The following is a 27,975-nucleotide window of genomic DNA, read 5'->3' on the forward strand; positions in this document are numbered from 1 at the left end:
GAGGCCTTGGTGGCGGCTCTCTATGGCGGTGGCGGTGCTGCGGAGCCTGGAAGGGGAGCCTCTTGCTCAGGACCTTCCCCCGGGGACTGGGCTCCTGGTGGCCCCGACTCGGTCGGAGTGGGCGGCAGCGTCGGTGTCGGGCGGCCCGCTGGTGCTGGCCTTGTGTCCCGCCGAGGCTGAGGCGCAGCCGGCGTTGTTGTGCGCGGCGCTGCAGGAGCCCGAGGCTGGCTCCTCCGGGAGGCCGGAGCTGTGGCTGAGCCGGGCCTCTCTGCGGCAGCTGGGCCTGGCGGCGGGGAGGCGAGTGCGAGTGTGGCCGCTGCGGAGGCCGCCAGTGCTGGGCTGGGTGTTGCTGGGGGCGGCGGCTGGGCGGACTCCGACTTCGCGGGGAGGCTCGGTCCCTGGGTCTGCCTCTGCCGTGCTGGTGCGGCGCGGAGAAAACCTGCCGGGCTCCGGGCTGCTGGTGTTGGAGGCCCGGCCGACGCTGCAGGGCTTGCTGGGCGCCGGCACCCGCTTGGCGGTGACTGAACTGCGGAGCGTCAGCGGGGAGAAGAAGGAGCCTTCGCCGCCCCCTCCGCCACTGGTGTCCTGCTGGGCGCGCCCTGGGGAGCGGTGGGTGAGGGCCAAGCGGAGGCCTCCCGCGCCCTGGAATGCCGGCAGCGCGCAGGCTGAGGCTCTGTGGGTGAGCCGCAGCTGCTTGCACAGCCTGGGCCTCTTCCAAGGGGAATGGGTGTCGGTGAGCAGGGAGATCGAAGAGGAGGAGCAAGACGGCTCCCCGGGGGATGGGCCTCACTTGGCCACCGTGAGGACTTTAGAGCCCCAGTGGGACTTCTCCCTTCGGGACAGCGGGCCTCGCCGGGCGGCCGCCTCCGGGGAGACCTTTTTGCACGAGAAAGCCCTCATCCCCCCTGCCTTGACCTTCAATCTGTCCTGCGACCCTTTGGATGGGAGCCTCCTCAAGATCCAGGTGGGTGAGAGTCTGTCTGTAGGAGGAAATAGGGCAACAGATGATTAAAGCAATAGTTGGGGAGTACTTGCAGTCGGATGGGGATATAAGGGGATGAGGCTTTTACTGTGGTGGAGAACAACCGCTGACTAGTGGGTCAAGTGTCACCTGCAGTTGCTGAATCAGGCCCACACCTGATCTGTGTGGGAAGAGAGGTGCTTGAGCTCCCCCATCTGCAAGTTAGGATAGGTGATGGCTCTAAGAGCCTGGCTGCCTTAAAGGTTGCCTCCCCAGAGTTTTGAGTGTTACAAGACTTGATTGACACACTCAATTCCTTTATGTATTAAGTAAGCATGGACAAAGATGGAGGGGTGAGGAAGGAACCTGAGTCTATCCCAAGTTAAGCAGTCAGATCATGTTGCAGGGTGTGATGGTGGGCATTTATATCCTGATTGATGATTAGAATAAAATAGCAAAAAGGGAAGGTCTGGCATTGCTGAAAAAAATGGCAAAAAGTGAAGGTCTGGCAATCTGTGAACATCTGCTTGTAAATAATATTTTATTTGCCTGGTTCTTTGTGGCAAGTTGAATAAGACTGTACTCCGGAGGTCCCTAAACTTTATGAGACTGCAGGCACATTTGGATTTCTGTCACGGCATGGTGGGCATGGTGACAAAATGACCGCTGCAGGAGGAGGAGCCAGCCATAAAATGATTGCCACATCCTAACTTCAGTAACACAGTGCATGTGTTAAGGTTGCAGCTGCTGCTAAAATTGCACACCCAATCAAATCTCCAGTCATCTTCAGAAGCCATGCTGGATAAAAGCTAATATCTGGCCACATCCACTTCTTAAAAGCACGTGGTGGGCAGAAAAAGTGTAATTGGGCACCAGATTGGGGACCTCTGCTGTACTGTCCATACTCTTTAGTCCCAAGTAAGTGTGCAAAGGTTTGCAATCTTCATCTGGAAATGAAGGTTACAGCCTAATATAGAGCTTCTATGCAGCCTCATTTAGCACAGGGACAGCACTGTGGATGTCATGTATATGGTTTGGCTGCACCTCCTGGCTCCCCGTCCTGTTTTCTGGAACCAGACCGGAGGAGATTGTGCTAGGGAAAGAGGAACATGATGAAGTGGGAAAGAATGGGACAGAAAGGAGATAATGGCTCCCAGGCAAGTTTAACAGACGGTGGGTTATTACCCCCTAACAGACTGTTTGCATAGCTGATTTGGCCCTGTTTTTAAACCTTTTAAACCTTGTTTGAGTGGCTTATGTCTTCAATACGCCAAACTAATTTGATTGTTGTAGGCTAGCAACTTTGTGCATTTATGTACAAGTAAGGATATGTTGGTATCTTTAAAAGAATATATTAAAAGTGAGCTGATTCTCTTGTGAGTTGATTTTTTTAAATGTGTGGAAATAGAAAGGTGGTGTCAACATACTGAGAAGGATTTTGTGGGGTATGATAGCAGAAAACATAGACTGTTTTGGTTAGTGGAAAGTGTTACATTAGGGACAGAATGAAGCAGGATGATGATGCCTTTTTGATAAATCTTGAGACTAGATATACGTAGTTTTACAGCAAACTTTGTATAAAATTGTTTGTGTTCTGCATCCATAAATATTGACACAGTTTAAAACCACTGTTCCACACACACGTGTGTATTAAACAAGTGAAAGCATTCACTCTTCAGTAACTGCAGAGAACATTTTAAAGTTTGATAATGTGTAACTAGCTTAACATTAAATGACTGAGAATGCACAAGCAGAGGTGGTTGGGAGATCAGTAGAACAGAATAGTACTGTGTAGGAGGAGATCTAGATAATTTCTTGGCTAATGTCATAGAAGAACTAAAACATTTGTATGGCTGTTTATGTTCTGTAGAGGTATGGGGAGACTGCTGGTGCAGAAGAAGTGAAAGGAAGTCGGTCCTTGCTGTCTAAACCACCCTTTGCAAAGGAGCTACACATACAGATTGTTTCCTCACCAGCCTATAGCACCACAGGAGTCTATGACCAAATTCTCTACCAGTACTTTCAGACACCCAGGTTAGCCTATTAGTAAACACGTTAATTTAATCTCTGCATCCCTCTTCATGAGATCAAGGGATAATCTTGCTGTTGTGCTTCTTGTTAATTATTTCAGTGGATGTAAGCATGACACAGTGCATATGTGAACCTTACTTAAACATTCATGAATAATTGAGTATATAAAATATACAGAGTTTGGAGATGTTTTGAATATCTGTTAAATCAATGAAGTGATTTAGTTACACTAGCTGAGAAAAAAGTACTTGTATGCTTGCTTTCTGTCTAAGCCTGCTGTTCTCTGACATCCCTGTGCTAAGTATCACTGGTGGCATCTCCTAGTCTTACTTAGTGCCTGCTGGTTCTAATTACAAACCTTAATTCACAATCAGTTTTCCAGATTTTTAGTGAAAATAGTTTATCACTATATGAAAAGTAACACATATTTTGGGGGGATCAACTTTTTTTTTAACCTCTGCCGCTCATTTTTCTTCTGCCTTACAACTTCATTCAACATTTGAAGGACAGTAATGTTTCAGTACATGTTCCAGTAAAAATTTTCCCCAAAGACCATCACAATTACATTTAACTTTAGAAGGGTAACTTCTCTCAAATGAGGGGGCTTGTGGAAAAGAAATTGAAAGGAAAGCTAAGAACAGTCAAATCCCTTGGAGATTTGGAGACTGTTTAAAACTTCAGTACTAGAAGCTCCGCTAAAATCTTTCTCGCACGTTAGGAAAGGTATGAATAGGTATAAAAAAGGCCAGCATGATTTAAGGACAAGTAAAAAGTATGAAGGATTAGTTTAAGAGTAGTCTCAGTAAGGTAAATAAAAGGAAGCACAGACTTTGGTGAATAAAATGCAAGATTGTGATCAGGCAGGCAAAAAGGGACTATGAGGAACATACTAAAAAAACATAAAGACCAACAATAAACGTTTCTTCAAATACATTAGAAGCAGAAAACCAACCAGGGAGGCATTTGGTGCCCTTGGATGACCAGTGGGTAAAGGGATTACTAAAGGATGATAGGGAAATGTCAGAGAAGCTGAATGCATTTTTGCCTCTGTTTTCATTATGGAAGATGGGAGGTGCTTGTCCACTCCAGAACTGCTGATTTCAGGATGGGTGTTAAAAAATCTGAGTTGGATTGAGGACGTCCTACAACTGATGGACAAATTAAAAACTGACAAATCACCTGGCCCAGATGGCATACTAAGAGTTCTGAAAGAACTGAAAGGTGAACTTGTGGATCTCCTGTAAGGGAACATCTTGTTTCAGTAACCTTTTAGAGTTCGTTGAGGGGTGACAAACATTTGGACAAAGGTGAGCTGGTAGATGTTGTTTACCTAGACATCCAGAAACTTTTCGATAAAGTTCCTTATCAAAGGCTCCTAAGTAAACTCAGCAGTCATGGGATAAGAGAACAAGTTGTTTTGTGGATTAAAAACTGGTTAATTACCAGAAAACAGAGAGTGAGTGTAAATGAGCAGTTTTCACAATAGAGGATGGTAAGCAGTGAGGTACCACAGTGCTCAGTACTAGGTCCGGTGCTTTTTAACTTGTTTATTAATGATTTGGGTTTGGGAGTAAGCAGTGGAGTGGCTAAATTTGTGGATTACACAAAATTATTCAGAGTGGTGAGAACCAGGGAGGATTGTGAGGCACTCCAGAGGGGAATGACCAAGAGAGAGATCTTGGAGTTATGGTAGAAAACTCACTGAAGTTGTGGACTCAGTGCATGACAGCAATGCTACACTGGGGATTGTTAGGAATGGAATTGTAAAAAATCAGCCAGTATCATAATTTGTTGTTCAGTAACAGTCAATTCCGACTCTTTGCGACCCCATGGGTCAAGTCACGCCAGGCCCTCCTGTCTTCCACCATCCTCCAAAGTCTGCTTAAATTCACATTAGTTACATCAGTAATGCTGTCCAGCCATCTCATATTTTGCCGTCCTCTTCTTCTTTTGCCTTCTGTCTTTCCCCGCATCAGGATCTTCTCCAAGGAGTGCTCTCTTCTTATTTGGTGGCCACAGTATTTGAGCTTCAGCATCTGACCTTCCAGGGAATAGTCAGGGTTGATTTCCCTTAGGACTGACTGATTTGATCTTCTTGCAGTCCAAGGGACTTTCAAGATTCATAATACTCCTGTATTATGTAGTGCGGCCGTATTTGGAATACTGTGCACAGTTCTGATCACCACACCTCAAAAAAAATTATAGCATTGGAAAAGGTGCAAAGAAGGGCAATTAAAATGATTAAGTGGAACAGAAAAGGCCAATTAATATATTCACCTTTTTTGAAGAAAGGTTAAAGAGATTAGGGCTCCTTAGCTAAGAGAAATGACAACTGAAGGGAGACATGATAAGATATTTACAAAATTATGCATGGAATTAAAGAAGGTAGAAAAGAAATACTTTTCTCCCTTTCTCACAATACAATAACTTGTGGGCACACAATGAAATTAATGAGCAGTAGGCTTAGAATAGATAAAAGGAAGTACTTCAGCCAAAGAGTAATATGTGGAATTCACTTTCACAGGAAGTGGGGACATCTACAAGCAGAGACAGCTTCAAGAGAGGATTGGATAAACATATGGAGCAGTGGTCCATCAGTGGCTATTAGCCACAAAGTATAGATGGAACTCTCTGTCTGGAAGCTCTGTATTCTTGGTGCTTGGGGGACACAGTGGGAGGGCTTCTGGAGTTCTGGCTCCATTGGTGGACCTTCTGATGGCCTCTGGGTTTTGGCTACTGTGTGACACAGAATGTTAGACTGGGTAGGCCAGTGGCCTGATCCAACATACGGTAGATTCTCTTCTGTTTTTACATATATACATGGAAGGTTTCCTTCTGATACTTTATAAATACAGACTATTTCACACCAAAACAGTGAAGTAATGTTTCCTTTTTTTAAGGGAGTACAGGTATATTCATGCTGTTGTTTTGCATTCATTGAAGAAATTTGAACAGGGACTCTAAACTGCATTTTCTAATTTTTGTCAGAGGACAAGCATTTCTGACTGTGTTCCCTGCTCCTTATCATTTGGGTGTCAAAATTAATTTATTCTTTTACTTCTAATAATGTGATTATTCTTCATTGTGGTTTTTTTGTTACAGGTTAGTCCAAGTGGAAGATATTCTCTGTGTGCCAACTGCTGGACATTCTGAATTCTTAGAAGAAAATTCAGAGAACTTTTTAAGGTATGATGTCTATCAGCTGGAAGTTAAACAAAATTAACTGTACAATTTGTGGTCATCAGTGAGCTTAGTGTAAAAAAAAAAATGAAGAGGTTGGAATGACTTTTGGAATAAGTGTGTCTGGGGACAACTATCTTAGAAAAATCTTGTGTGTGATGAGCAAGGTGCCTTCTTACACTCTTTCGTGACTGAGACTTGAAGCCCAAGGAGGTTCTATAGTGTTAGGAGACCTAATGGAGTCTGATATGTTGATGGGGGGGGGGGAAGACATGAAACTGTGTAAAATCCAGTTTTTTCACAAAATATAATTTTATTTCTATCAATATTCCAGTTGCTTCCTGCTGGTGAAGGGGTTACTTCTACATCCAAAGTCTTTGGTACTGGGATTTTAGCCTGTTTGCTCTTCCTTCAGATGGCCAGAGCTCTACTACAAAGTGACAAAGATAGTACCAGCAGAAGGAAGAGAACAGAGTGTGGGCTACTTGGCTGACATCCAGAACACTTCTTTATTTCTGGTAAGATGTTGTAGAGATATTGTAGAGATTCAAAATATTTATTAGCTGCCCTTCTACCTTTCAGAACTCAGTATGGCTTACAATATAAACAAAACTAGATATATAAAAATGACAATTTAAAACCACAATTTAAGATGGCCAATAAATAGAAAAATTAAATTAATCAACTTGCATTGTATTGCTAGCATCAAAATGTGTGTATGTGCATGCTTTCATGGCTCTTGCAAAACCCAAAGAGTTGTAACTAACAGGTGGGATACTTTTCTCTCCCAGAGTTTGAGAAACAACTTTCTTTTCCTCCTCAAATGAGGGGTTGGGGTGGGATTTCTGCCCTACTTTGATTAAAGTTTTGCAATGCTTTCAACACCAGGATAAAGTTGCTTTGTAGGTCATTGAATTGCTATCCTTCTAAAGAACATTGGTAGAGTGAGTTAAAAAGACCTCTAAATGTAAGATAATCTCCTCTGCTTTATTTTTTAGGGCAGTTCAACAAATAGTCCTGTTCCTTCTTTTCCATCTCAAAACACCCACAGTTTTTGGAGCAGTTTATCTCCTGCTGGAATTTGTGATGTAGTGAAGCAGTTGTGTGACATTCTTGGACCTTACTTGCACACTGGGTAAGTTTGCTCAGTCAACTTGAATGATCTATAATAAGGCACAGATGCACTTACCTGTCTGGACTGGAGATTGCACTTTGTGTCAGCAACCACAGAATTTGCGATTTCTGTGGGGTAGCAGACTTTCTGGATTGTTGAAATTGCTTTGGTAGACCCACTCCTCTTCCCTGAATTTGTGCCATATGATTGGAATTATTTCTATGTGACATCAAGTCTGTTGCAGACATTTTGGGTGTAATTGGTAGAATATTGAATCATATAATATTGTGCAAGCTGGCAAGACAGATAAAATTTATTGGTTTTGTAACTGAAATGTTTGGCTTTTTTCAAAAGTTGGCAGGTTATTTCTGAATGTAATGCAAAGAATGTCTCAAAACTTAATTTTATAACTCCCTTAAGATTTTATTATAGTTACTTTCTTTGTAAATAGAGAACTGTTTGTAGGTCATCACACAGCACAGTATTTCATGCACCTGTATCTTGACTTAATACTAAGCACCAGAGACTGCCTTGTCCCTCCAGGTGTTCACTGATCCACATGCATGTCCTTTTACTACTGTTTTATGCCTAGGAACTACCTAATCTCTGCAATTGGCTCATTACTCGGAATTTATGGTTTTACCTGCTAGTCAGATGACATGTATGTGGAGCTTCCAATGCATGGAGAATGATGATGAGCATCTGCCACTATTTCTTGATTCTAGTTGAGATTATTTGCTTTTCTGGGGGATAGAGGAGGGCAGTTTAGACAGAGGAGAAGCAGCAGAGTTACACAGAATGAAGCCCTGTATAAGAGAAGCACCTTCTGACTCCAGCCCATACCTATCTACAAAAACCGGTTGTGGCTGCAAGCTGTAAGATATCTATTTGACAGCATGGACATTGTTATCAAGAAATAATTCATTATATAACATTTTCTAAAACAGTAAAAGTATTCAGTTAAATGTTAAAGCATAATGTACCTTCTCATGTTGCAGAAAGGATCCAAATTGTAAATCACTGTATTTTATGGTTATGGCAACCAATTAGTCTATCTATTTAGGAAGTATCTAAAAGAAAAAAATTCATTTAGATAAGTAATCTAAATCAGCTTTTTTTTTTGTTGGCATTTAGAATATTTCTAGAGCCATAAGGTACTAAAATTAAGGAATTGAACCTGAACCCTAGCCCCAAAACTGATTCAGATTCTTCTATAAACTAAAATTGGACTCAAATATAAAATGTCTTGTTTGTTTTGAACCAGAACCAAACCCATTTTTTCCCCAGAGATTCTGTTTTGGCTCAGATTGAAGGCAACCAGGAGATTTCCACACACACAAAAAAGTCTCTAAACCAGCTTTTAGGCTGGTGTTCATGTTCTGTTCGACTCTCTTGGCAGAAATCATTCTCATTGAGTCTTTGAGCTCTCACATTCCTTGTGTGTTTCCTGCAGTTGTCTCCTGCTTCCTGCAATATAAAGTAAACCAGTTATTGATTTCTGTGTTCTAGAGGGACTCTGCTAAGCGGAACTGGAAGCATTCTTCTTTCAGGACCCAGTGGTGTTGGGAAAATGACAGTTGTTAGAGCTGCCTGTAGCCGCCTCAATCTTCATTTGTTCAAGGTGAATTCATTTAGCCTTTGCTTTTATTGATCTAATAAATGTTCAGAATATAGCCCTTTTCAGAATGTAAAACTGTATGCAAATAGCAGTGTGCTTTTTGACCCTTGCATTCTGAACTTTGGGACTTGGGAACATTGTGAGGAGGAGTATGCCTTTCCAGAAAGAGAGCATTAGCATTGTGATGGGATTCACTGTATACCTTCTGAGGGGGGGGGGTTGTCTTCTTTTGCAACCATTCAGTGAGAGAGGTTCTGCAGTACTTCTAAGACAGTTGTTCCATTGCACTGAACTAACCTAACATCCTCTCAGTTGTTGCAGTCCTTTTTAGATCTGTATTCTCTGGTTGCATATAGGTGGACTGTGTTAGTTTGTGTGGGGACACTAGTGGATCTACAGAAGCAAAGCTGCATGCTGCCTTCTCACAAGCTGAGCTCTATAGCCCTTGTATCCTTCTGATGAAAGATGTAGAGCTGGTGGGGAGAGAACGCAATGGGCTTGGGGAAGACTCCAGAGTAATCCTTGCCATAAGGCACCTTCTTCTGGACAGAGAGGCAGACACCAGGTATGGCCCAGTTCACTAGAATCTTGTGATATTCACTGGAGATTTCTGCTGTGAAAACTGTTTTTCCAATATGGTAGGCTTTAAGAGAGTCTTTTTGAGCTGTCTGTGTATAGATGAATATGTGAACATTGGCTGGGGAAACAGCCCTCTGATTTGTGGAAGAACCATTGTGAGCCTTTTTTCCTTCAAGAAGATCTTTTTGTTAACTTCCTTCATGGGTTCATTTGAAACTACAGTAAATGTTACATGGATGATATGGGTACAGTGGAATATTTCTAAAAGTGAAAGGAAGACAGTACAAGCTGGTACAGTGAAGTGGTAAGAAAATGTCTCAGTCCTGGCCTGCACTAATCTTTGAAAAGCCCTTCAGGTGAGAGTTGCAGCTGACAAGGCTGACCAGGGGATGGAGAAGAGCCCTGCAGTGAGCCACAAACAGTAGTTGGCTGTGGGGGCAGACAAAGTGCTTTCTGCCCACATCAGATTGGCAGTGGAGCCAGGGAGGCACATGCTATATCCACCCACCTCTTCAGCCAGGCTGGTGCCACTCAGCTGATGGCATTGCACAAGTCATGCTGGTGGGCATTCAGAGTCTTCCCAGCCACAGCTATTGCTGTGAAGACCTCCAGCTTCCATAAGAATCAACAGTCTTGCAAAAGGCGAAGAGGGGACTGTGCATGTCTTGCCATGCTTGCTCTGAAATGGACTGGGAGGTACCCACCACTGATCATCTGTTCCAGTCAGTAGGGAGGAGGAAGATAACTTACAAACTCACTCTGCTTCTGGTTTGAGGCTAGGGAGCAAGTGCTACTGTGGAACGTACCCATTGAGGACACAGTGGGGGGAGGCAGTTCTAGTTAGAAATTTAAGTTGCTTTCATCCTATAGTATTTATGGTGCATGGATGATAAAGAAACCTAGAAAAGGAATGATTGCTCCGTGGCGAGCAAGAAAATGCAAATAGAAATGCACTGGTGCTCTTGGTGTGCTGTGTATAACAGAATTTTCATACTGTTTCTTTTCCTCCTCTGCCTTACTGTTTGAGATTGAAGCAGTTCAAGGAGAAAAAACAGCAGGGGTAGAACAGTCTACAGCAATGCAGTCTGCTGTACTGTGTGGTACAACTACTAACTGGGCTGGTAGCTTAGAGAATCGCTTAAGCGCGGGGGATTGCAGTGGGTGATATTCCTTTATTGTATTTGAGTGGTAGCTTTCAAGTGTCCCCCTGTGTTACTCTTAGCAGTTACCCTGTCCTGGTGGTAGGCACGACATCCAGGCTGAGGGATGTTCCTGCAGACTTGCAGACAGCTTTCCTTCATGAGGTGAAAATGGAAGCACCATCTGAAGAGCAGAGGAAGGCCATGCTGAGCATGCTAACAGAGGGCCTCCCTCTGGGCAGAGAAGTGAGCCTGAGCAAACTTGCCCAGCAAAGTGCGGTGAGTGACACATCTCTTCCCAATGACAAGAAGGATGGGTAGCCAAGCGGGGTAAAGAAAGTAAAGTTCTGAGTTTTAAATATTAGCATAGCTTGCTCCCATTAAGGCAAAGTAAAGAGTGATGAGCAACGAATGTTCCTTGCTGCTGCTTAGGCTGTATCCTTACAGTACAAGGAACTTCTTCCCTCCCCTATATGAGCAGTGTGACCCAAATGAGAGTGCGGATTCTGGAAGTTTTGATCACTATGGCAAAATCCCAGAAAATTTTTTACAGTATTAAAAAAGCTAGGAATTAAGTGATGTTCAACTTGAGTTAACTTGACAATTTGGTGTTAACATCATTATCTTCACTGAAATTGGAATTTCTTGTAAGTAGCAACATGGCTAAAAACGGATAAAAGGTTAAAACGGATAAAAGGAAGTACTTCTTCACCCAAAGGGTGATTAACATGTGGAATTCACTGCCACAGGAGGTGGTGGCGGCCACAAGCATGGCCATCTTCAAGAGGGGGTTAGATAAAAATATGGAGCAGAGGTCCATCAGTGGCTATTAGCCACAGTTTGTGTGTGTGTGTGTGTGTATTTGGCCGCTGTGTGACACAGAATGTTGGACTGGATGGGCCATTGGCCTGATCTAACATGGCTTCTCTTATGTTCTTATGGCTACTGTGGTGTTCTTCATTACTTCAGAAGTATGCTCAGTTGCTTGTAGAAAGAATGCATGTTGTGATTCCCAAATGTGTAGGGGGGTTTTAATGTATAGAAAGAAGCTTTAATATACATGGTTTTTATTATATAGAAAGAAACATCTTTATGTGCCTTTTAAAAAAAAATGCCTTGTTTGCAGCCTCTATTGCCACATAAATATTTTCCCTCCATCTCACTGTTTTGGTCCATGTCTGCAGGGTTTTGTTCTAGGAGATTTCTGTGCTTTGCTTTCCCACAGCAGTCGTGCTGCCTGCACCAGGATCCAGAATTCAAGGTACTGGAAGAGGGTTTTCTGGTGTGTTTGCATTTGGACATTAAGTGCAAATGGATTGTGAATTGTATGAAAGAAACATGCTAGTTTGGCCCTTTCCCCCCAAATTTAAGCCACTTGGAGGAGTGGGCACAACTATCTTTCTTAATCGTTCTGGAATAAGACCAAGAATAAGTCAAGCCCCTTAAGTTCTATTTTTCTCTTTGTCTTGGTTTACAAGAGTAAACTTATTTTAAGTTGCATGTACAAAGTCTTAATGAGAGTGGGATTTTTTAATATATACCATATGAGTAAACCAAGACAAACAAACACAAACCTTTATTGGCATATATCAGATTATAAATAAGGCAGAAAAGAGATACAGAAGTAACAAAATAAACCAGTCATATACAGCTATACATTGGACAATCGATCCTTGATTACCAGACTCAAGAATAAAGCAACCTTTTCAGTTATTTCAGATGACAAATCATGCAGAAGACAAATGCATACCTTTGCAGCATCTGAGCAACTTGTCATATTGAGCAGAATTGGGTCTAGAAACCTAAGCATCATATTGGGAGCAGTAAAGAAGAATATGGGACAACGAATCAACTTGTTTTAAGTTGCATGTACAAAGTCTTAATGAGAGTGGGATTTTTTAATATATACCATAGGTAACTGCTGATGGGATAGTATTACATCTGGCAAGAGTAAACATAATTGTGGAACATGGAGAGTTGAGAGATAAGGTAGATGACCAATAATTGGGGAAATTCCAAAATTCAAAGGGGAGCAAGATGTATTCACAGCACTGATTAATTTTTGCAATTCTATATCTAAAATTCTACGTTTAATTAGATAAACCCAAGACAAAGAGAAAAATGGAATGGAACTTATCTGAAAGATTCCTCCTGACAAAGCTGCATGCAAATCATATAGGGGTTATGCAGTCATAAAAGATCCTTTCCTTTGCACCATTTTGTCATTTCGTTTTCATTCTGCCTTGGTGCTTCCTCCTCTTTTCTTCATCGATTACCCTTGTAAACATCTTGAAAAGGTTTAAAATCTTATTTGTGTCCAGATACGATAGTACTGCACTAATTTTCATCCTCATATATGAGGCAAAAAATAATGGTTTTGAGAGTTGCAGAAAGCACCCTCAAAATTCTTACTTTTGTCAGGGACAGGGTTTTGTTCATGCCCATCTTTCCCCTCTGCTCTTGACGTGCTGCTGTGGTAGTTTTTTAAGCTGGATTCATGTGCATTTCTACTTAAGTGTGGTTAAATTAGGCATCTGAATGTAACTGTTGAATGTAGTCATTGCTATGATGTGCTGCAGTGACATGGCAAAATGAAGCTTGAGGCAACAGGGACTCCCCCCCCATATACACTTTTCCCCCTTTGCAAGTGTCTGTAGAAAAATCACCAATGTAAGAGGTGCTGCTGTAATGGCATGAATGTTCACAAAATGCAGCACCTCTGTTGACTCTAGAATTTGGAGACCCATGGCTTAGTCAACTGGATAGGGATCAGTAACGCTTAGTCACTCTGGATTTTTCTGTTCCTCCTTAACCAGTTTCCCAGGTGGACTGAGCAAGGAGGAAGAACATGATTTCTGTGCTGCAGGTTTCCCTTTGCTAGCAGAAGACTTCAGCGTTGCACTAGATAAAGTGCATGATGCCCATTCCCAGGCAGTGGGAGCACCAAAGGTATGAAACAGGACAACCTCTGGACGCTGAAAAGCTTACTATGATTCTGTTTTGTACAAACGCAGATTATAAGTGTTTCAGACAAATCAGCAATCATGTGTAAATTCTTCAGCAAAACCAGGAGAGGGAGAGGTGACCCCCATAAGGATTGCATGGAGATGATGTTGCCCTCAAAAACTCCTGCTGTCTAGTGTTGCAGATCCAGTCATGTTGAAAGATGGAATGCATAGCAGGGCTTTACCTGTTAGTTTTAAAGTTCAAATTCATTCTATTCAGAGGAAGGTTATATTTGACCCAGACTGCTCAAGGCACAAGACCATGTGTGACCCATCTCCCAGGATGTTTTGTGAGGAGGGAGTTGGGTGATATGGCGGGAGTAGCAACAATCAATGACTGGACTATAGAGGAGTATTTAAGGACAGCTGTTGTTCTAGCTGCTTATGGGACTTTGAGAGCACCATAAGGTATTTTCAGCTTCTGGAACAAAAGAGGGCAATGGAGCTAGAAAATTGCAAGGCTGTTCTCTTGCTGCAAGAGCCCCATGGCACAGAGTGTTAAAGCTGCAGTACTGCAGTCCTAAGATCTGCTCACGACCTGAGTTTAATCCCCGGTGGAAGCTGGGTTTTCAGGTAGCCGGCTCGAGGTTGACTCAGCCTTCCATTATTCCGAGGTTGGTAAAATGAGTACCTAGGTTGATGGGGGGAAAGTGTAGCTGACTGGGGAAGGCAAACCACCCCATAAAAAGTCTGCCGTAAAAAAGTTGTGAAAGCAACGTCACCCCAGAGTTGGAAACGACTGGTGCTTGGACAGGTGGGGACCTTTCCTTCCTTTCCTTTCCTCTCTTGCTGCAGATACCATCTGTCTTCTGGCAAGATGTTGGTGGACTCCAGGATGTGAAGAAGGAGATCTTGGACACCATTCAACTTCCCCTAGAACACCCAGACCTATTATCTTTAGGTCTTCGCCGCTCTGGCCTTCTTCTCTATGGCCCTCCTGGAACAGGAAAAACACTGCTAGCTAAAGCTGTAGCAACTGAGTGCACCATGACATTCCTTAGGTAGGCACTGAAATAAAGATGATATGCAGGCAATATAGAAATTGAAATGTTGGAATTGAAATTTTCTTTTCCCCCCCTCTTTTCAGTGTGAAGGGACCAGAGCTCATTAACATGTATGTTGGGCAGAGTGAAGAGAATGTGCGTGAAGGTTAGTGTGGACCCTAATGTTTGCTTGGAGGGTTGTTTTTTAAGGAAAACATTGTCTTTGCACCCGAAAAAGTTAACTTCTGCAAATCTATTCCCACTTTTGAAATGACATACAAATAATATGTAAAATAATAAGGCATGATTGATTTCCTTGTACCTGTTTGTATATCAGTGATTTCTTCGCAGTGGAGAAACATGAAACTCTGTAAATACCAATGTAAATTCTACTAGATGTTACAGAGGGAGAGAGGAAAGAAAATTATTTTAGCAGAAGTTGCATATTTGGTTCAATATCTAGCTTAACTTTTGCTTAGTGACTCTTCTGATACCTTTGTTGCCTTAGTCCTTTAATTCAGCCTCCACAGCCAAATTCTGAACCATTTTTCTGTTGCTTCTTCAGGTCAGCTCCTTTTCCAAGCTGCTCTTAATCTCATGTTATTATGTATTTTTGTGAAACACAGTGTGCAGTCCAGACAGCCTAAAGATGATTTCTGCATAAAGATTTCTACAAAATGCAGAAATAAAACAAATTGTACAGTTATTTTAGTAATGTGTGTTATGCTAAATACAGACTTTACAGTTGTTTAAATCAAGATAATATCATTAGTTTAAACCAAGATTGTATCACCATTTAAAAACTTACAAAATGGTAATCCACTTTAAATTCGTCTGCCTCCCCACTCCTTATTTGCACATTTATGCAAATTTTATCCTAATAAATACCTCTTTGGATTATATAGATATTGCTATACTCAATTTTTAATGGAGTATGTTTTATCATATTAAAATTGGGTATAGAATTATTTGTATAAACCAAAATGACATTTATTGAGTGTAAAAGGAACTGTATAATTGGTCATCAACTTAATTTTCCATAAGAAACTCTTATCTCTGAAATTTCATATTTTAGGATAAAATCCAATATATGGCATAAAATCGACATCTGATTACCTACAATGTTAACACCTATCACAGCAATTTTTGTTAAATTCTTAAAGGCAGGGTTTCCCAAACTTTTCTTTCCCATGGCCCAGTTATTTTTACACTTCTCCTTCATGGCCCACTAAAATTCAGGGGTGGAGCCAGGAGACTTTGGGAGTGGAGCCTGGAGACAGGAATTATGTCATTTCCTGTGCTGTCACTTCCAGGTTAAGGGTCAAGTAATGTCACTTCCGGGGCACACTGAACCAAAACTCTACCTTTTCCTGTGATGTTACTTCCAGGGCACTCCCCCAAACCTGCCTCTTCTTCTGAAGTAACTTCATTTTCAGAAAAATCTCTCTGAAACTCATGCTGAGCCAAAGTAGGGGTGGAAAGTGGGTGGCCTGCAACTTTTTCATACATTCTCAGGGTTCTCTCTTTCCACCCCCACCCTGCATACACCTATCTGTTTGTGTGTTCTTCTCCAGCTTGCAAGCCCTCCTAATGCCCATGTTCAATTGCCTGCACCACCTACATACCCCTTCCTCAACAGCACTGGCCAGTGTATGTAGTTGGGAGTGCTGTTGCCATTGCCATCAGGAATGCCAGCACTGTGTACCACACACACTGGACCCTGGCAGCTGCTCTATCTCAAAATATGCTAACACATTTAGTAGGCCCTTCCTTCAGCTGCTACTACTGGAACCCTGCCTCAAGCTGCAACCTAGCTTGCTTGGTTTCAAGAAAATCTTTTGACAGCTGTTTTTCATACTTTTCCTTGGCTGAAACACTGGGAAATTGCTGTGAAAGGTAGCAGAGAATTGTACTGCAATTAATGAATTAATTTCAAGTTATATGTTCATACAAGTTTTTCTGCAGTTATCCCAAAAAGGATATTTATGAGGGGCTTGCAGCTTCTTACTGGCTGTGTTTCCCATGCCTTTAAAAGCAACCTGTTCTGCAGATATTTAGCCAGTGAACTTCTTTCATCCTTTTTAATATCTACAGGAGGAGTTTAATTTTGGTGTCAGACAGCTGTTAAAAGCAGGACCAGTAAAACTGTGCACTTTCAGTGCTGTTGAGATATATAGCAGTAATCTTCAATAATCTCTTTCTGCCCCACACCTCTCACTCTCACTCACTCACACAGAAATCTCATAGAAAGGCCAGCTGGCTACAACTGGGGGTGCCAGCTTTTCATTGGCAGAGCTCCTATGTCTGCAACAACAGTATGATGAACAGAAAAGTTTCATCCAGTAAAAATGGAAGGAAAGAAAGGAAGGGAAAGAATGAAATGGAAGGAAAGGAAAGGAAAGGAAAAGAAAGGAAAAGAAAGACGTGGAAAGAAAGACATGGAACAAAAGAACATAAGAGAAACCATGTTGGATCAGGCCAATGGACCATCCAGTCCAAAATTCTCTCACACAATGCCAAAAAAGTACCAGAATGTCCACCAGTGGGGCCAGGGCAGTAGAAGCCCTCCCACTGTTGCTTTCCCCCCACCCCCCAGCACCAAGAATACAAACAGAGCATCACTTGCAGGGAAAGAAAGAAAGAAGGGAGGCAAAGGGGGAAAAAATCCTTACAATCAGATGACCCCAGCCAGCAACAATTCTGCCCAGGGGTCGTTTGGTGAAAAATAGCTACCGGAATGCCCACTCCCCACCCCTCCCAGCTGAAAAAAAATCCCCCCCCCTTCTTTGCCACCCAGGCCTCGCGGAGAAATCTCCCCAAAAGAACATACTGCAAGGCACATGAAAGCTCATACCTTGAAGAACACTTCATGGGTCTAAAGTGCCAGTGAACTCCAGCTGTTCTGGAGGGGGGAGAAGGAAGGAGAGGCAGCCCAGCTCCTCCCTGCACTACACAGAGACGGGGGAAGGAAGGAAGCCAAACGGAGCTCAGGCTTTGCAGCCTGTGTCAGTCTTCTTCAAGGCTAGCTTTTCTCTGCACAACACAGAGAGGGGGGAAGGAAGGAAGCAGAGCAAAGCTCAGGCTTTGCTGGGGGCGGGGCTAGCTTTGATTTTTCTTGTGACCCAGTATTGAGGCTTCCATGGCCCAGTACCAGGTCATGACCCTGCAAATGGAAAGCACCGTGTTAAGGGGTAAGGTACCAGTACAGTCTGCCTCCTTTATAAGGTTCATGAGTTAGGAGCTGGGCATAACATAGACCTTTTTTTCTTTCTTTTTAAAAGGAACCAGTCACTTCCACAGAATTATAATGCAATCTTAAATAGAGTTACACTGAACTCAACAGACTTAGAAGGCTTAACTTTGTTTAGAATTGCATTGCTACAACTGATTGGTGAATTAAAAGCTAATGTCACCAGGTCCAGATGGCATGCATCCAAGAGTTCTGAAAGAATTCAAAGGTGAACTTGTGGATCTCCTGACAAAAATCTGTAATCTTCCATTGAAATCTGCCTCCATTCCTGAGGACTGGAAGGTAGCAAATGTCATCCCCATCTTTAAAAAGGGTTCCAGAGGAGATCCGGGAAATTACAGGCCAGTCAGTCTCACTTCAATACCGGGAAAGTTGGTAGAAACCATTATCAAGGACAGAATGAGTAGGCACATTGATGAACACAAGTTATTGAGGAAGACTCAGCATGGGTTCTGTAAGGGAAGATCTTGCCTCACTAACCTGTTACAGTTCTTTGAGGGGGTGAACAAACATGTGGACAAAGGGGACCCTATAGATGTTGTTTACCTTGACTTCCAGAAAGCTTTTGATAAAGTTCCTCATCAAAGGCTCCTTAGTAAGCTCGAGATTGATGGAGTAAAAGGACAGGTCCTCTTGTGGATCAAAAACTGGCTAATTAATAGGAAGCAGAGAATAAGTATAAATGGGCAGTCTTCACAGTGGAGGACGGTAAGTGGTGGGGTGCTGCAGGGCTCAGTACTGGGTCCCATGCTCTTTAACTTGTTCATTAATGATCTGGAGTTGGGAGTAAGCAGTGAAGTGGCCAAGTTTGCAAATCACACTAAATTGTCCAGGGTGATGAGAACCAGAGAGGATTGTGAGGCACTCCAAAGGGATCTGTTGAGGCTGGGTGAGTGGGCATCAACATGGCCGATGAGGTTCAATGCGGCCAAGTGCAAAGTACTTGGGGCCAAGAATCCCAGCTACATTAGGGCCAAGAATCCTAGCTACAAATACAAGTTGATGGGTTGTGAACTGGCAGAGACTGACCAAAAGAAAGATCTTGGGGTCTTGGTAGATAACTCACTGAAAATGTCAAGACATTGTGTGATTGCAATAAAAAAGGCCAATGCCATGCTGGGAATTATTAGGTAGGGAATTGAAAACAAATCAGCCAGTATCATAATGCCCCTGTATAAATTGATGGTGTGGTCTCATTTGGAATACTGTGTAGAATTCTGGTCACCGTACCTCAAAAAGGATATTATAGCATTGGAAAAAGAGCAGAAAAGGGCAACTAGAATGATTACAGGCTTGGAACACTTTCCCTATGAAGAAAGGTTAAAACACTTGGGGCCCTTTAGCTTGGAGAAACGTCGACTGCAGGGTGACATGATAGAGGTTTACAAGATTATGGGATGCAGAAAGTAGAGAAAGAAGTACTTTTCTCCCTTTCTCACAATATAAGAACTAGTGGGCATTCGATGAAATTGCTGAGCAGTCAGGTTAAAACAGATAAAAGGAAGTACTTGTGGAATTAACATGTGGAATTCACTGCCACAGGAGGTGGTAGCGGCTACAAGCATAGGGGTTCAAGAGGGGTTTGGATAAAAATATGGAGCCTTCAAGAGGGGTTTGGATAAAAATATGGAGCAGAGGTCCATCAGTGGCTATTAGCCACGGTGTATATATATATATATGAGTGTGTGTGTGTGTATATGTATGTGTGCTTGAACTGAGAGAGAGCTGCCACCTGACATTAGCTAGAGTTCCCGGTAACCAACCGTCTGGAAAGCAGAACCGCCAACATAGTAATGGTTCAGCACCGTGGAATAGTTTTTAAATTTTAATTGTATTAATATTTTATAGATTTTATTGACTTATTGTTTTAAATCGTGTAAACGACTGTTGTAAGCTGCCCTGAGTCCGCTTGCAGAGAGAGCGGGATAAAAGTCTAATGTAAATAAATAAATAAAGTGTGTGTGTGTGTGTGTGTACACACACACACACACACACATATATATATATATATGTATATATAGGCCACTGTGTGACACAGAGTGTTGGACTGGATGGGCCATTGGCCTGATCCAACATGGTTTCTCTTATGTTCTTATGCTGATCTTTTGCACTGCAAAGTAGAGATCAGGTGAACAAAAACTAGTGGGATGAATCAAAATAAAACAAAAGTCCAGTGGGCACCTCAAAGACTAACAATGTTTATTCCAGTATGAGCTTTCATATGTCTGAGTTCACTTTTTCAGATGCATTTTAAAGGGAAATGAGCATTTTACATACACTTACATGGAAAAGAGAGTTAGGCAGAGAGAAGCATGGAGTGGAACCTATCATAAATCTTTCAGGTGTAATTTTCTGTGTAAGGGGCTGAAACAGTAGGTTGTTACACATAGTGGATTATGACAGAGGTCAGAGGTTCTGACCTTTCTCTTACAGAACAAAATGCAGATGAACAAAAATGTAGCGTAAGTAACAACTAATCAAGGAAGCCATGGTCTGAGGCATAAGAAAATTTACTTACTTTAGTAAGTGGTATACATGCTTAGAAACAACATGTAAAAAGAATTTTTTTAAAGGTGGGTTTTCATGTTGAGTAAAGAGAAATTATACTGATGCCATCCAAGTCTTTGCTTAAGACAGAATGACAGCATTTAATTTCTTGGTGTGTTATGATTCAACACTTTTGCACTGTATATTTTGAAGTGGTTTTTTTGGGGAGGAGAGGGTAGAGCAGTAACTTTGAGATATGCAGTAGTATATCTAGAAAGACCAAAATGTTGCCCTTCTAGTTCTTGAATGCTGCAATTTCTTATGTCAGATTTGTGTTTGTTGATACCCTTATGTAGAAATTGACACATTTGTATAGTGTAGATAGAAGAAGGACCCAGATGATGACTTCCCATTGCAATACTGTGCTTCTTTCTGTGCATCTCTTTCTTAGACTGTCACTTACCTGGAGGAGTTATCTTCTCTTATGATCTATCTTACAATATTCATTTGAAGAATAACAAATCACTGCAAAAGTGCCAGAAGAACATTATCAAAAACAGTCCATCTTAATCTCAGGTTTCTTCATACCATGCAGTGGCTGGCAGCATGTATCCTAACTTGGTTTCCTACCTGGAAAGATGAGTGGGGAATGTTTACCCAATTGCATTTATTCCTCATACTACATGTGCTGCTGACTTTAGCTTGTGTTTCTCTTTTCTCAGTGTTTGTCAGAGCCCGGGCAGCTGCTCCTTGTATTATCTTTTTTGATGAGCTTGATTCTCTGGCCCCCAGTCGAGGTCGGAGTGGTGATTCAGGGGGCGTTATGGATAGGTGAGTGCACTTTAATCACAGTGGTACTTGTCGCTGCTTTTGCCTGCTCAGTAATACAATTCACCATCCCTTTGGTTTTTGTAGTTCGCCTGCTTTTGCCTCCTTTCTTTCTCCAGGGCTTCAAATTTTTCTATATACACATCTGGGAAGGGTTTTGGTAACTATGGGCATCTTGTAAGCTGGACCAGCATGCCACCTTGTTTCATGGAATATCCTTCAAAGCTTTAGGCTTTGCTGTTCAATACCAAGGCTTAATTCTAAAACGTATGATGAGAACAATTAGAAATAATAATGGTGTCTTGAAACCCAGTTCATTTTTAGAGCACCACAAAGCAGTATCTGTCTGGTACATGACTGCCAGAAATATGTCTTCATATGGCCTTCTCAGTTGCTCAGTCTACTTCTGGCAGTCACAAAATGCCATCTTGTTCCTCCCATTTGAAGAGTAAGGCTATTATTGCTAGAGGGAAATTGGGCTAGGGTGAAACAAGAAACTTCTTATGCATGAGAGGAATTCTTGAACTTCCTTGGGGTAGCTGTTGGCCTCCTTAGAGTTGGCAATGGTGTAGTTTGAATTTTGGAGTTATATCTGTATAACAGGAAAACCTGCAAAGACTTACAGGGGGAGGATTTTCTGTCCCCCACCAAGCCCCTGCTACTCCTCCTCCGGTGCTGGTTCTGCTCAGCCGCCATTGTTTTGTTCCCTATCCATCTCCTTGTCTTTCTTTCCCCACCGTACTCCCTCATCCACCACTCACCTAGTCTTTCCTCTTCCCAGCTACCTCTTTCCCCACCTATCATTTCTACCCCCTCTTCATCTCCTTCCATTGGAGGGTACAATTTTGGTTGTTTTAGTAAGCCAATAGGCCACTGAAATTTCCATGGTTTTCCTCCTCCTTCTTGTGATGTCTGTATGTGCAATTATCTCACTTTTCCTGTTTTGGATATCTTGTAAACCAAAAACTTTTGTTGGACATTTTCATTTTATTCTGCAAGCCTGTATTTTCTCCCAAGTTTGACAGAAGCACATACCTTAGCCCCATCTGCCCCCCTGGTAAATTTTTTTATCCAATGGGGAGCCATCCTTGACTTTTAGATACATGATTTGGTAGTATTTTTGAAAGCTGTATAATTCTGTCAACCTTGCAGTCTGTACGATACTATGGTGGTGGAAAGTGCTGCCAAGTCACAGCTGACTTAACCATGACTCTGTAGGGTTTTCAAGGCAAGAGACATTCAGAGGTGGTTTGCCATTGCCTGCCTCTGCATCATGGCCCTGGTATTCTGTGGAGGTCTCCCTTCCAAATAGTAGCCAGGGTCAACCCTGCATAACTTCTGGGGTCTGACGAGATTAAGCTAGCCTGCACTATCCAAGTCAAGGCATATGACGTTATAGGTATGTCTTTGTTGCTTAATCTTTGTTTTTGGATTTGGACAAGTAACCTTACCTCACTGTGCTGCTTACTCTCCTTTGCCTGTAGGGGAAAATATTAAAACAAATACTGTTTTTCCTAATGGTATACAGTATCTAATATAAGCTTAACTGGGAATTCTGGGCACTTGTCATATATATCCAGATAACTGATTTGGAATAGTATGTTCCCTTTGGATTCCCGAGTCAGCTCGCTTGCTTCATGCACTGGGATTTATGGCAGCTTTGAAATGTGATCTTGTTTCACTTGGCAGAGTTGTGTCTCAACTACTAGCAGAGCTTGATGGACTTCATTCTTCCCAAGATGTTTTTGTTATTGGAGCTACAAACAGACCTGATCTTCTAGACCTGGCGCTGCTCCGGCCAGGCAGGTATGATGGCTGTTGTTTTGGGTTTGCTTCTGCATGCAGGTGCAGTTGCCTTCCATGAGTGCAGCTGGTGCAGAAGTGTGGTTTATTTTTGGAATGATGCTTATGTTGTGATGTTTATGCACTCTATCACCCATATCTTTTAAAACCACTCAGACTATTAAACCCATGTTAAGTGAATATATTTACCTGTAGTATCATGGAATCATGCTATTCTGTTTATGATATTTGTATTGTACACTTGAAGACTCAATAAAACTCATTAATTTTTTTTAAAGACACAAGCTTGTTATGAGTGACTTAACTTGAAACTCACCAAGTCTTTATGGCAATGCAGGATGATGCTGAATTAGTTACAGTATATGTGTATTTTCCATTGATTACCAATATTGTCTTTTTAAGTTGTAATGTTCTGGCACAGGATGGCTTTCCACTTCCACTCTTTATATGGACAGCATTTTAGTCAAAGTATTCTACATTAATGGAGGTCTTCAGGTGCTACCCCATTTGTTTCTGCTTCCTTGCCTCAAGTTGCTAAATGTTGGTTCTATTAAAAGCTAATGCTTCAAGAGTCCTTATGTAGCAATGCTGCATATAAATGTTAGAAACAAATGTTTTGCTATATAAAGGGAGTACTAGAGGTTAACACTTCCATTTCCCCACACTTAAGGAATCTCTAGGAAAGTTCTCTCAGAGCTTGATGGACGAGGTGAGGAGAAGCTGTCTGGCTTGAAGCACATTGAGTTTTTGTTTGTCAGAGACTAGGTAGTGCATTAAAGTATTATATAGCTAATTCTCAACAGGGAATTGGATGTGCTGACTGCTAAATCTGCACACCGGGTCCAGGTATGGAGAAGAGAGATGTTTGTGCAAACTTGGAGATTGATGCAGGCTTAAACAAAAATAAAATATCAACTTTTAAAAAATGATTACTGTAGCAGAGAAAATGGCTACCATTTTGAATGAGTGCTCCTTCACTCATGGGAGCATTTCTCCTTCATGGAAAGTGCAAAACAGGTGGTGGCCTCCCTTGCCCCTCCCCTCTGGGGCCAGGGACCTCTCCCCTCCCAGCTCTCTAGCAGAGATGCTGGCTGCAGACTTTTCACGGGCTGCCTTTTTTGCTGCTGACCTCACCTATCACAGCATAAGCCAGGTAGGTGATGGCAGAGCTGCCATTCTGATATCAGGCAGGAGGAATGGGAGCTGTCACTACATGAGCCAGTCAGGGTTAAGAGGTGGTGCTTTGGGAACCTGGAGGATGGGGAGGAGGAGCTGCTGCATGAAGCAGGCAGGTAGAGAAAGACAGCACTGCAGGCAGTCAGGCTGGCCAGCAAGTGGGTGCCTAGAGAGTGATGGGGGAGTGGGGAGAATTGGATAGTCTAATAGAAATGTCATGAGGCTGTTGGATATATTTTAAGGATATGGCAGCTATTCTCTGTACTTGTGTAGGGGTGCCTGGGTTTATTCTCTGAAGGATTTTTCTGCTTCCCTGACAGATTTGATAAGATGGTCTATGTAGGTTTCAATGAAGACCGAGACTCTCAGCTACGGGTACTAAGTGCCATCACCAGAAAGTGAGTGCCTCTCTCTCTGCTTACCATAAAACAAAATATACAGCCTTTTAGCAAGGATTTTATGCTCCCTAATGTTTCTTGCAAATGAGCTGACTGTTCTGCTAATGGTGAATGGATAATTCCCTCCAGTAGTGTCTGTGCACCACTGCATCCCATTGTAGCTCCATGCCCATCAAAGGCAGTTGTTTAGCAGTGGAGTTCTTTAGTAAGTGGTTGCATAACTGCAAACTTCCATGTTGTCATTTGCCCACTTGAAGTCTAGCTAAGGTTCAGATCATTAGACTGAAATCAAGAGTAACTATAGATTTGGGTAATTTGTGCGCCTGCTGCCTTTCTTGGGTGTGTTAGCCGTTTTTCAGACTTTGTGACCTTATCCCACGTCAGCAGCATTGTCCTTAAAATATGGTATGGAAGCCATCATACTTGTGCCATGAATTTGTAGTGAATTGAGCTGAGAAGCAGAGTCCCTGTGTCACTGAATATATACTGTAGAACAGCTAGATTTGAATCTGGTACAACTTAGAGCCCAACAAAGGGTCTCTAAGGTCCTAATGGATTCAAATCTAGCTGTTCTACTGCTGACCAACATGACTGTCCTGTGAAACTGCGTATATAACTGTATTCCCTTTCCTGGGCTCAGGGCCAGTTCATAGAGCAGTCTGCAGACCTCAGGTAAGGCACATTCCCATACAAATATATATGGCCTTCCTGTAAATTTCTTCTCTGGGCCTACATTTCCCACATACCCTCAAAGCTAGGGATTGGGCCTGGTGAAACCGGAGGGGAAAGGTAAGTCAATGGCCACCTTGGAGGGTCCCAAGGGTCTGGCTGTCCCAAGGAGGGGTGGTGGTGGTCATCTCTTAAGAGCTGATTAGTAGAGACGCTCATCCAAAGTAAGTGAGTCTGTCTTTGAGGTCCAGATCCTTAGATAAAGTTAGGAACCAGTGAGACAGCTGAGTTGGAGAACCTTTATTGTTTTCTCACTGGCTCGTTCTGCCCATTTATAACTGTTTTATTCACCTACATGTTTTGTCTTGCCTGGGTCCTCAAACTTCATGCTCAGTTGTACAGCTAGCAATGCTCAACAGTAGAGGGGTCCTCTGTGCCCTTTGGGCCTCCAGGGCAATTGGTTGTCCTCTGTGTGAAACAGAATGCTGGACTAGATGGTCCACTAGTCTGATCCACCAGGCCCTTCTTATATTCTTATGCTGCTTTAGAAGGTCTAGGGGAAAGAAATGCTCTGGTCCCATCCTAGTTGGGGTCTCCCTAGACCAGTATGATGGCAGATGAGAAGGCCCTTGCCTGCTTCAGGGCTGCTGGGGAGCAGAAGAATGTGGAGGCTGGAGGACTCCTTGGAGGGGAACACCCCACTTTTGCAAACCCCCACGTGTCCCCCATATTCTTCAACAGAAAGTATGACTGTTTTTAAGCAGGGTGGACATAAAATCCTTGTTACTTAAACTGAACTCTTAATTGATTCAGGTGGGTTGGTCTGAAGTAATAGAATAAAGTTTGAGTCCACTGGCAGCTTTAAGACCAACAAAGTTTAATTCTGGGTATAAACTTTTGTGTACAGGCATGGAAACATTATGCTGAAAACATACAGATATCTCAGTCTACAATCTCTATTATTATTCTTGCCCACAGCTTTCTAAAGAGTTGTATCCATGTTGTATCCTCCCATGGTACTAACCCTCGGACATATCTTTTCCTGGTAGATTTAAGCTAGACCCTTCAGTGAATCTCCTGAGTGTCCTTGACAAATGTCCTACAAAGCTAACGGGAGCGGATTTGTATGCACTTTGCTCAGATGCCATGATGTCTGCTATCAAAAGGAAAGTGGAGTGGATAGAGGAAGGTAAGGAACCAGCACTGTTCAGCTACTGCCAGCCAGCATCTAAAACTATTAATGATGGAACAGATTTGGTAAGAAGAAGTTATACTCTGTTGAATTTCCTTCCCAAAATTAAAAGGCAGGAAGATGCACATAGTGCGTTGTATGTGGCTTGTTCAAACATTTGGAAATATGTTGTTGCCTTCAAATCAACCTAGTTTGACCTGATCTCCTGAGGCTGATAATCTGATGACACTAGAGAGGACTGGAAAGGCAGCTCCCTCTTTTGTTGGTCTTTCCTTGAGAGAATAACTCATTTCTCTGTATTCTGGAGCATTCTGTACTTGTGGGGCCTAAGCCTCTGAGGGATATCATCCTTTGAGGTTCAGTAAAGCCATTATTGTGTTTTTCTTTAGAAAGTAGGCAGAGTCACTTGAGGTCTAGACTGCTCCACATGGATTGTACCTGAACACGCCATGCCTTTTCATGAGGCAGAGACAGCACTAGTGCTTTCTCAAAGATAAGCCTGTTCTGGAAGAAGCAACGGTGAGGTGTTTGGGTACATGTGGGTCTTTGTTTGGCTGCTCTTATGATTCAGTTGATGGCTGAAGTGAACAGACTGAGACTATAGTGGATATCAGTAGGCTGACATGGTGGTTCTCACTAGAAAAAGGGAAATCTATGAGACAAAAGATATGCCCTTTGGAGAAGGGAGTGCATTGCCCAACAACCCTCCCATCTGAAAAATTTGTGGGTGATTTTTGGCTGTCCTGTCTAGTCAGGAGTAGCCCATGCATAGGAGTGTGCACCATGTGACAAGACTAACACTAGTTTTGCAATTCTCACCACCTTTCTCCAGGACTTGATACAGAGAGCTCAGAGCTACTACTGACCATGGATGACTTTGTACAAGCAGCCACAAGATTGCAGCCTTCTGTTTCTGAAGCAGAATTGCTTAGATACAAACTGATCCGGCAGAGATTTACTGCGTGATAAACATCCAATGGGAAGGCAAGGAGTATATTCAACTGGAACTGTACATTCACAAGGAACCTGGAAGAATTTGCCATGGAAGCACCCTGTCGGAAGGGGAAGGGGGGAATTGTAAGTCATGATCTAGTTAATGCTGCTGACCTGATCAATGAGATAGAGGTAATGTGGTCTAGTCATGGAACAGGACTGAATGTAGTTTAGCTGAATACATACTACTGCAAGTTGGTCCTCTTCTGTGTGCATACCATTGTTGGCACCTAAGAAAAAAATTGTTTTGATATAAAAAAAACTGGAACCATTTAGGCCTTAGGCTGTAATAACCTGCATAATAACAAAGATAAAATGTCTAAATACTAAAAGTATTTAAATAAAGACTGAACTTCTGAGGGCTAACAGGACTTTCTTGAGAGCTTCTGTTTTGCTTATAAATGTGAAGTGGGTAGAGGAGAACAGTTACAAATAAGCCAGATTTCTTCCTATAAGGATACAATGATACTTATTTAGATAAGTGATACAAACACTCCACTGAGCGGTTTTTCTTCCAAACTTTAAAATGTTGCTGGTATCTAATCTGCCTTAACTTTATTAATTTGTTA

General features: G+C 42.4%; 1 protein-coding gene across 2 annotated transcripts; it reads left to right on the forward strand.

Moving 5' to 3' along the window:
• On the forward strand, window positions 1–27,772 carry PEX6 (peroxisomal biogenesis factor 6). Of its 2 annotated transcripts, none has more exons than XM_060248169.1 (17): window positions 1–964; window positions 2,832–2,995; window positions 6,095–6,178; window positions 6,588–6,690; window positions 7,171–7,307; window positions 8,796–8,907; window positions 9,261–9,469; window positions 10,706–10,901; window positions 11,807–11,883; window positions 13,439–13,571; window positions 14,423–14,628; window positions 14,715–14,776; window positions 21,070–21,178; window positions 22,865–22,981; window positions 24,475–24,552; window positions 26,271–26,410; window positions 27,246–27,772. In XM_060248169.1, the coding sequence occupies exons 1-17, from the start codon at window positions 23–25 to the stop codon at window positions 27,377–27,379; spliced, it is 3,003 nt and encodes a 1,000-aa protein (XP_060104152.1). In that variant the 5' UTR covers window positions 1–22; the 3' UTR covers window positions 27,380–27,772. The 2 variants fall into 2 exon arrangements, with proteins under 2 accessions (XP_060104152.1, XP_060104162.1); XM_060248179.1 differs by having other exon boundaries at window positions 10,709–10,901.
• Window positions 27,773–27,975: the final 203 nt, after the last annotated feature.

Source organism: Heteronotia binoei, chromosome 1, assembly GCF_032191835.1.
Source record: "Heteronotia binoei isolate CCM8104 ecotype False Entrance Well chromosome 1, APGP_CSIRO_Hbin_v1, whole genome shotgun sequence".
NCBI classification, from domain to species: domain Eukaryota; kingdom Metazoa; phylum Chordata; class Lepidosauria; order Squamata; family Gekkonidae; genus Heteronotia; species Heteronotia binoei.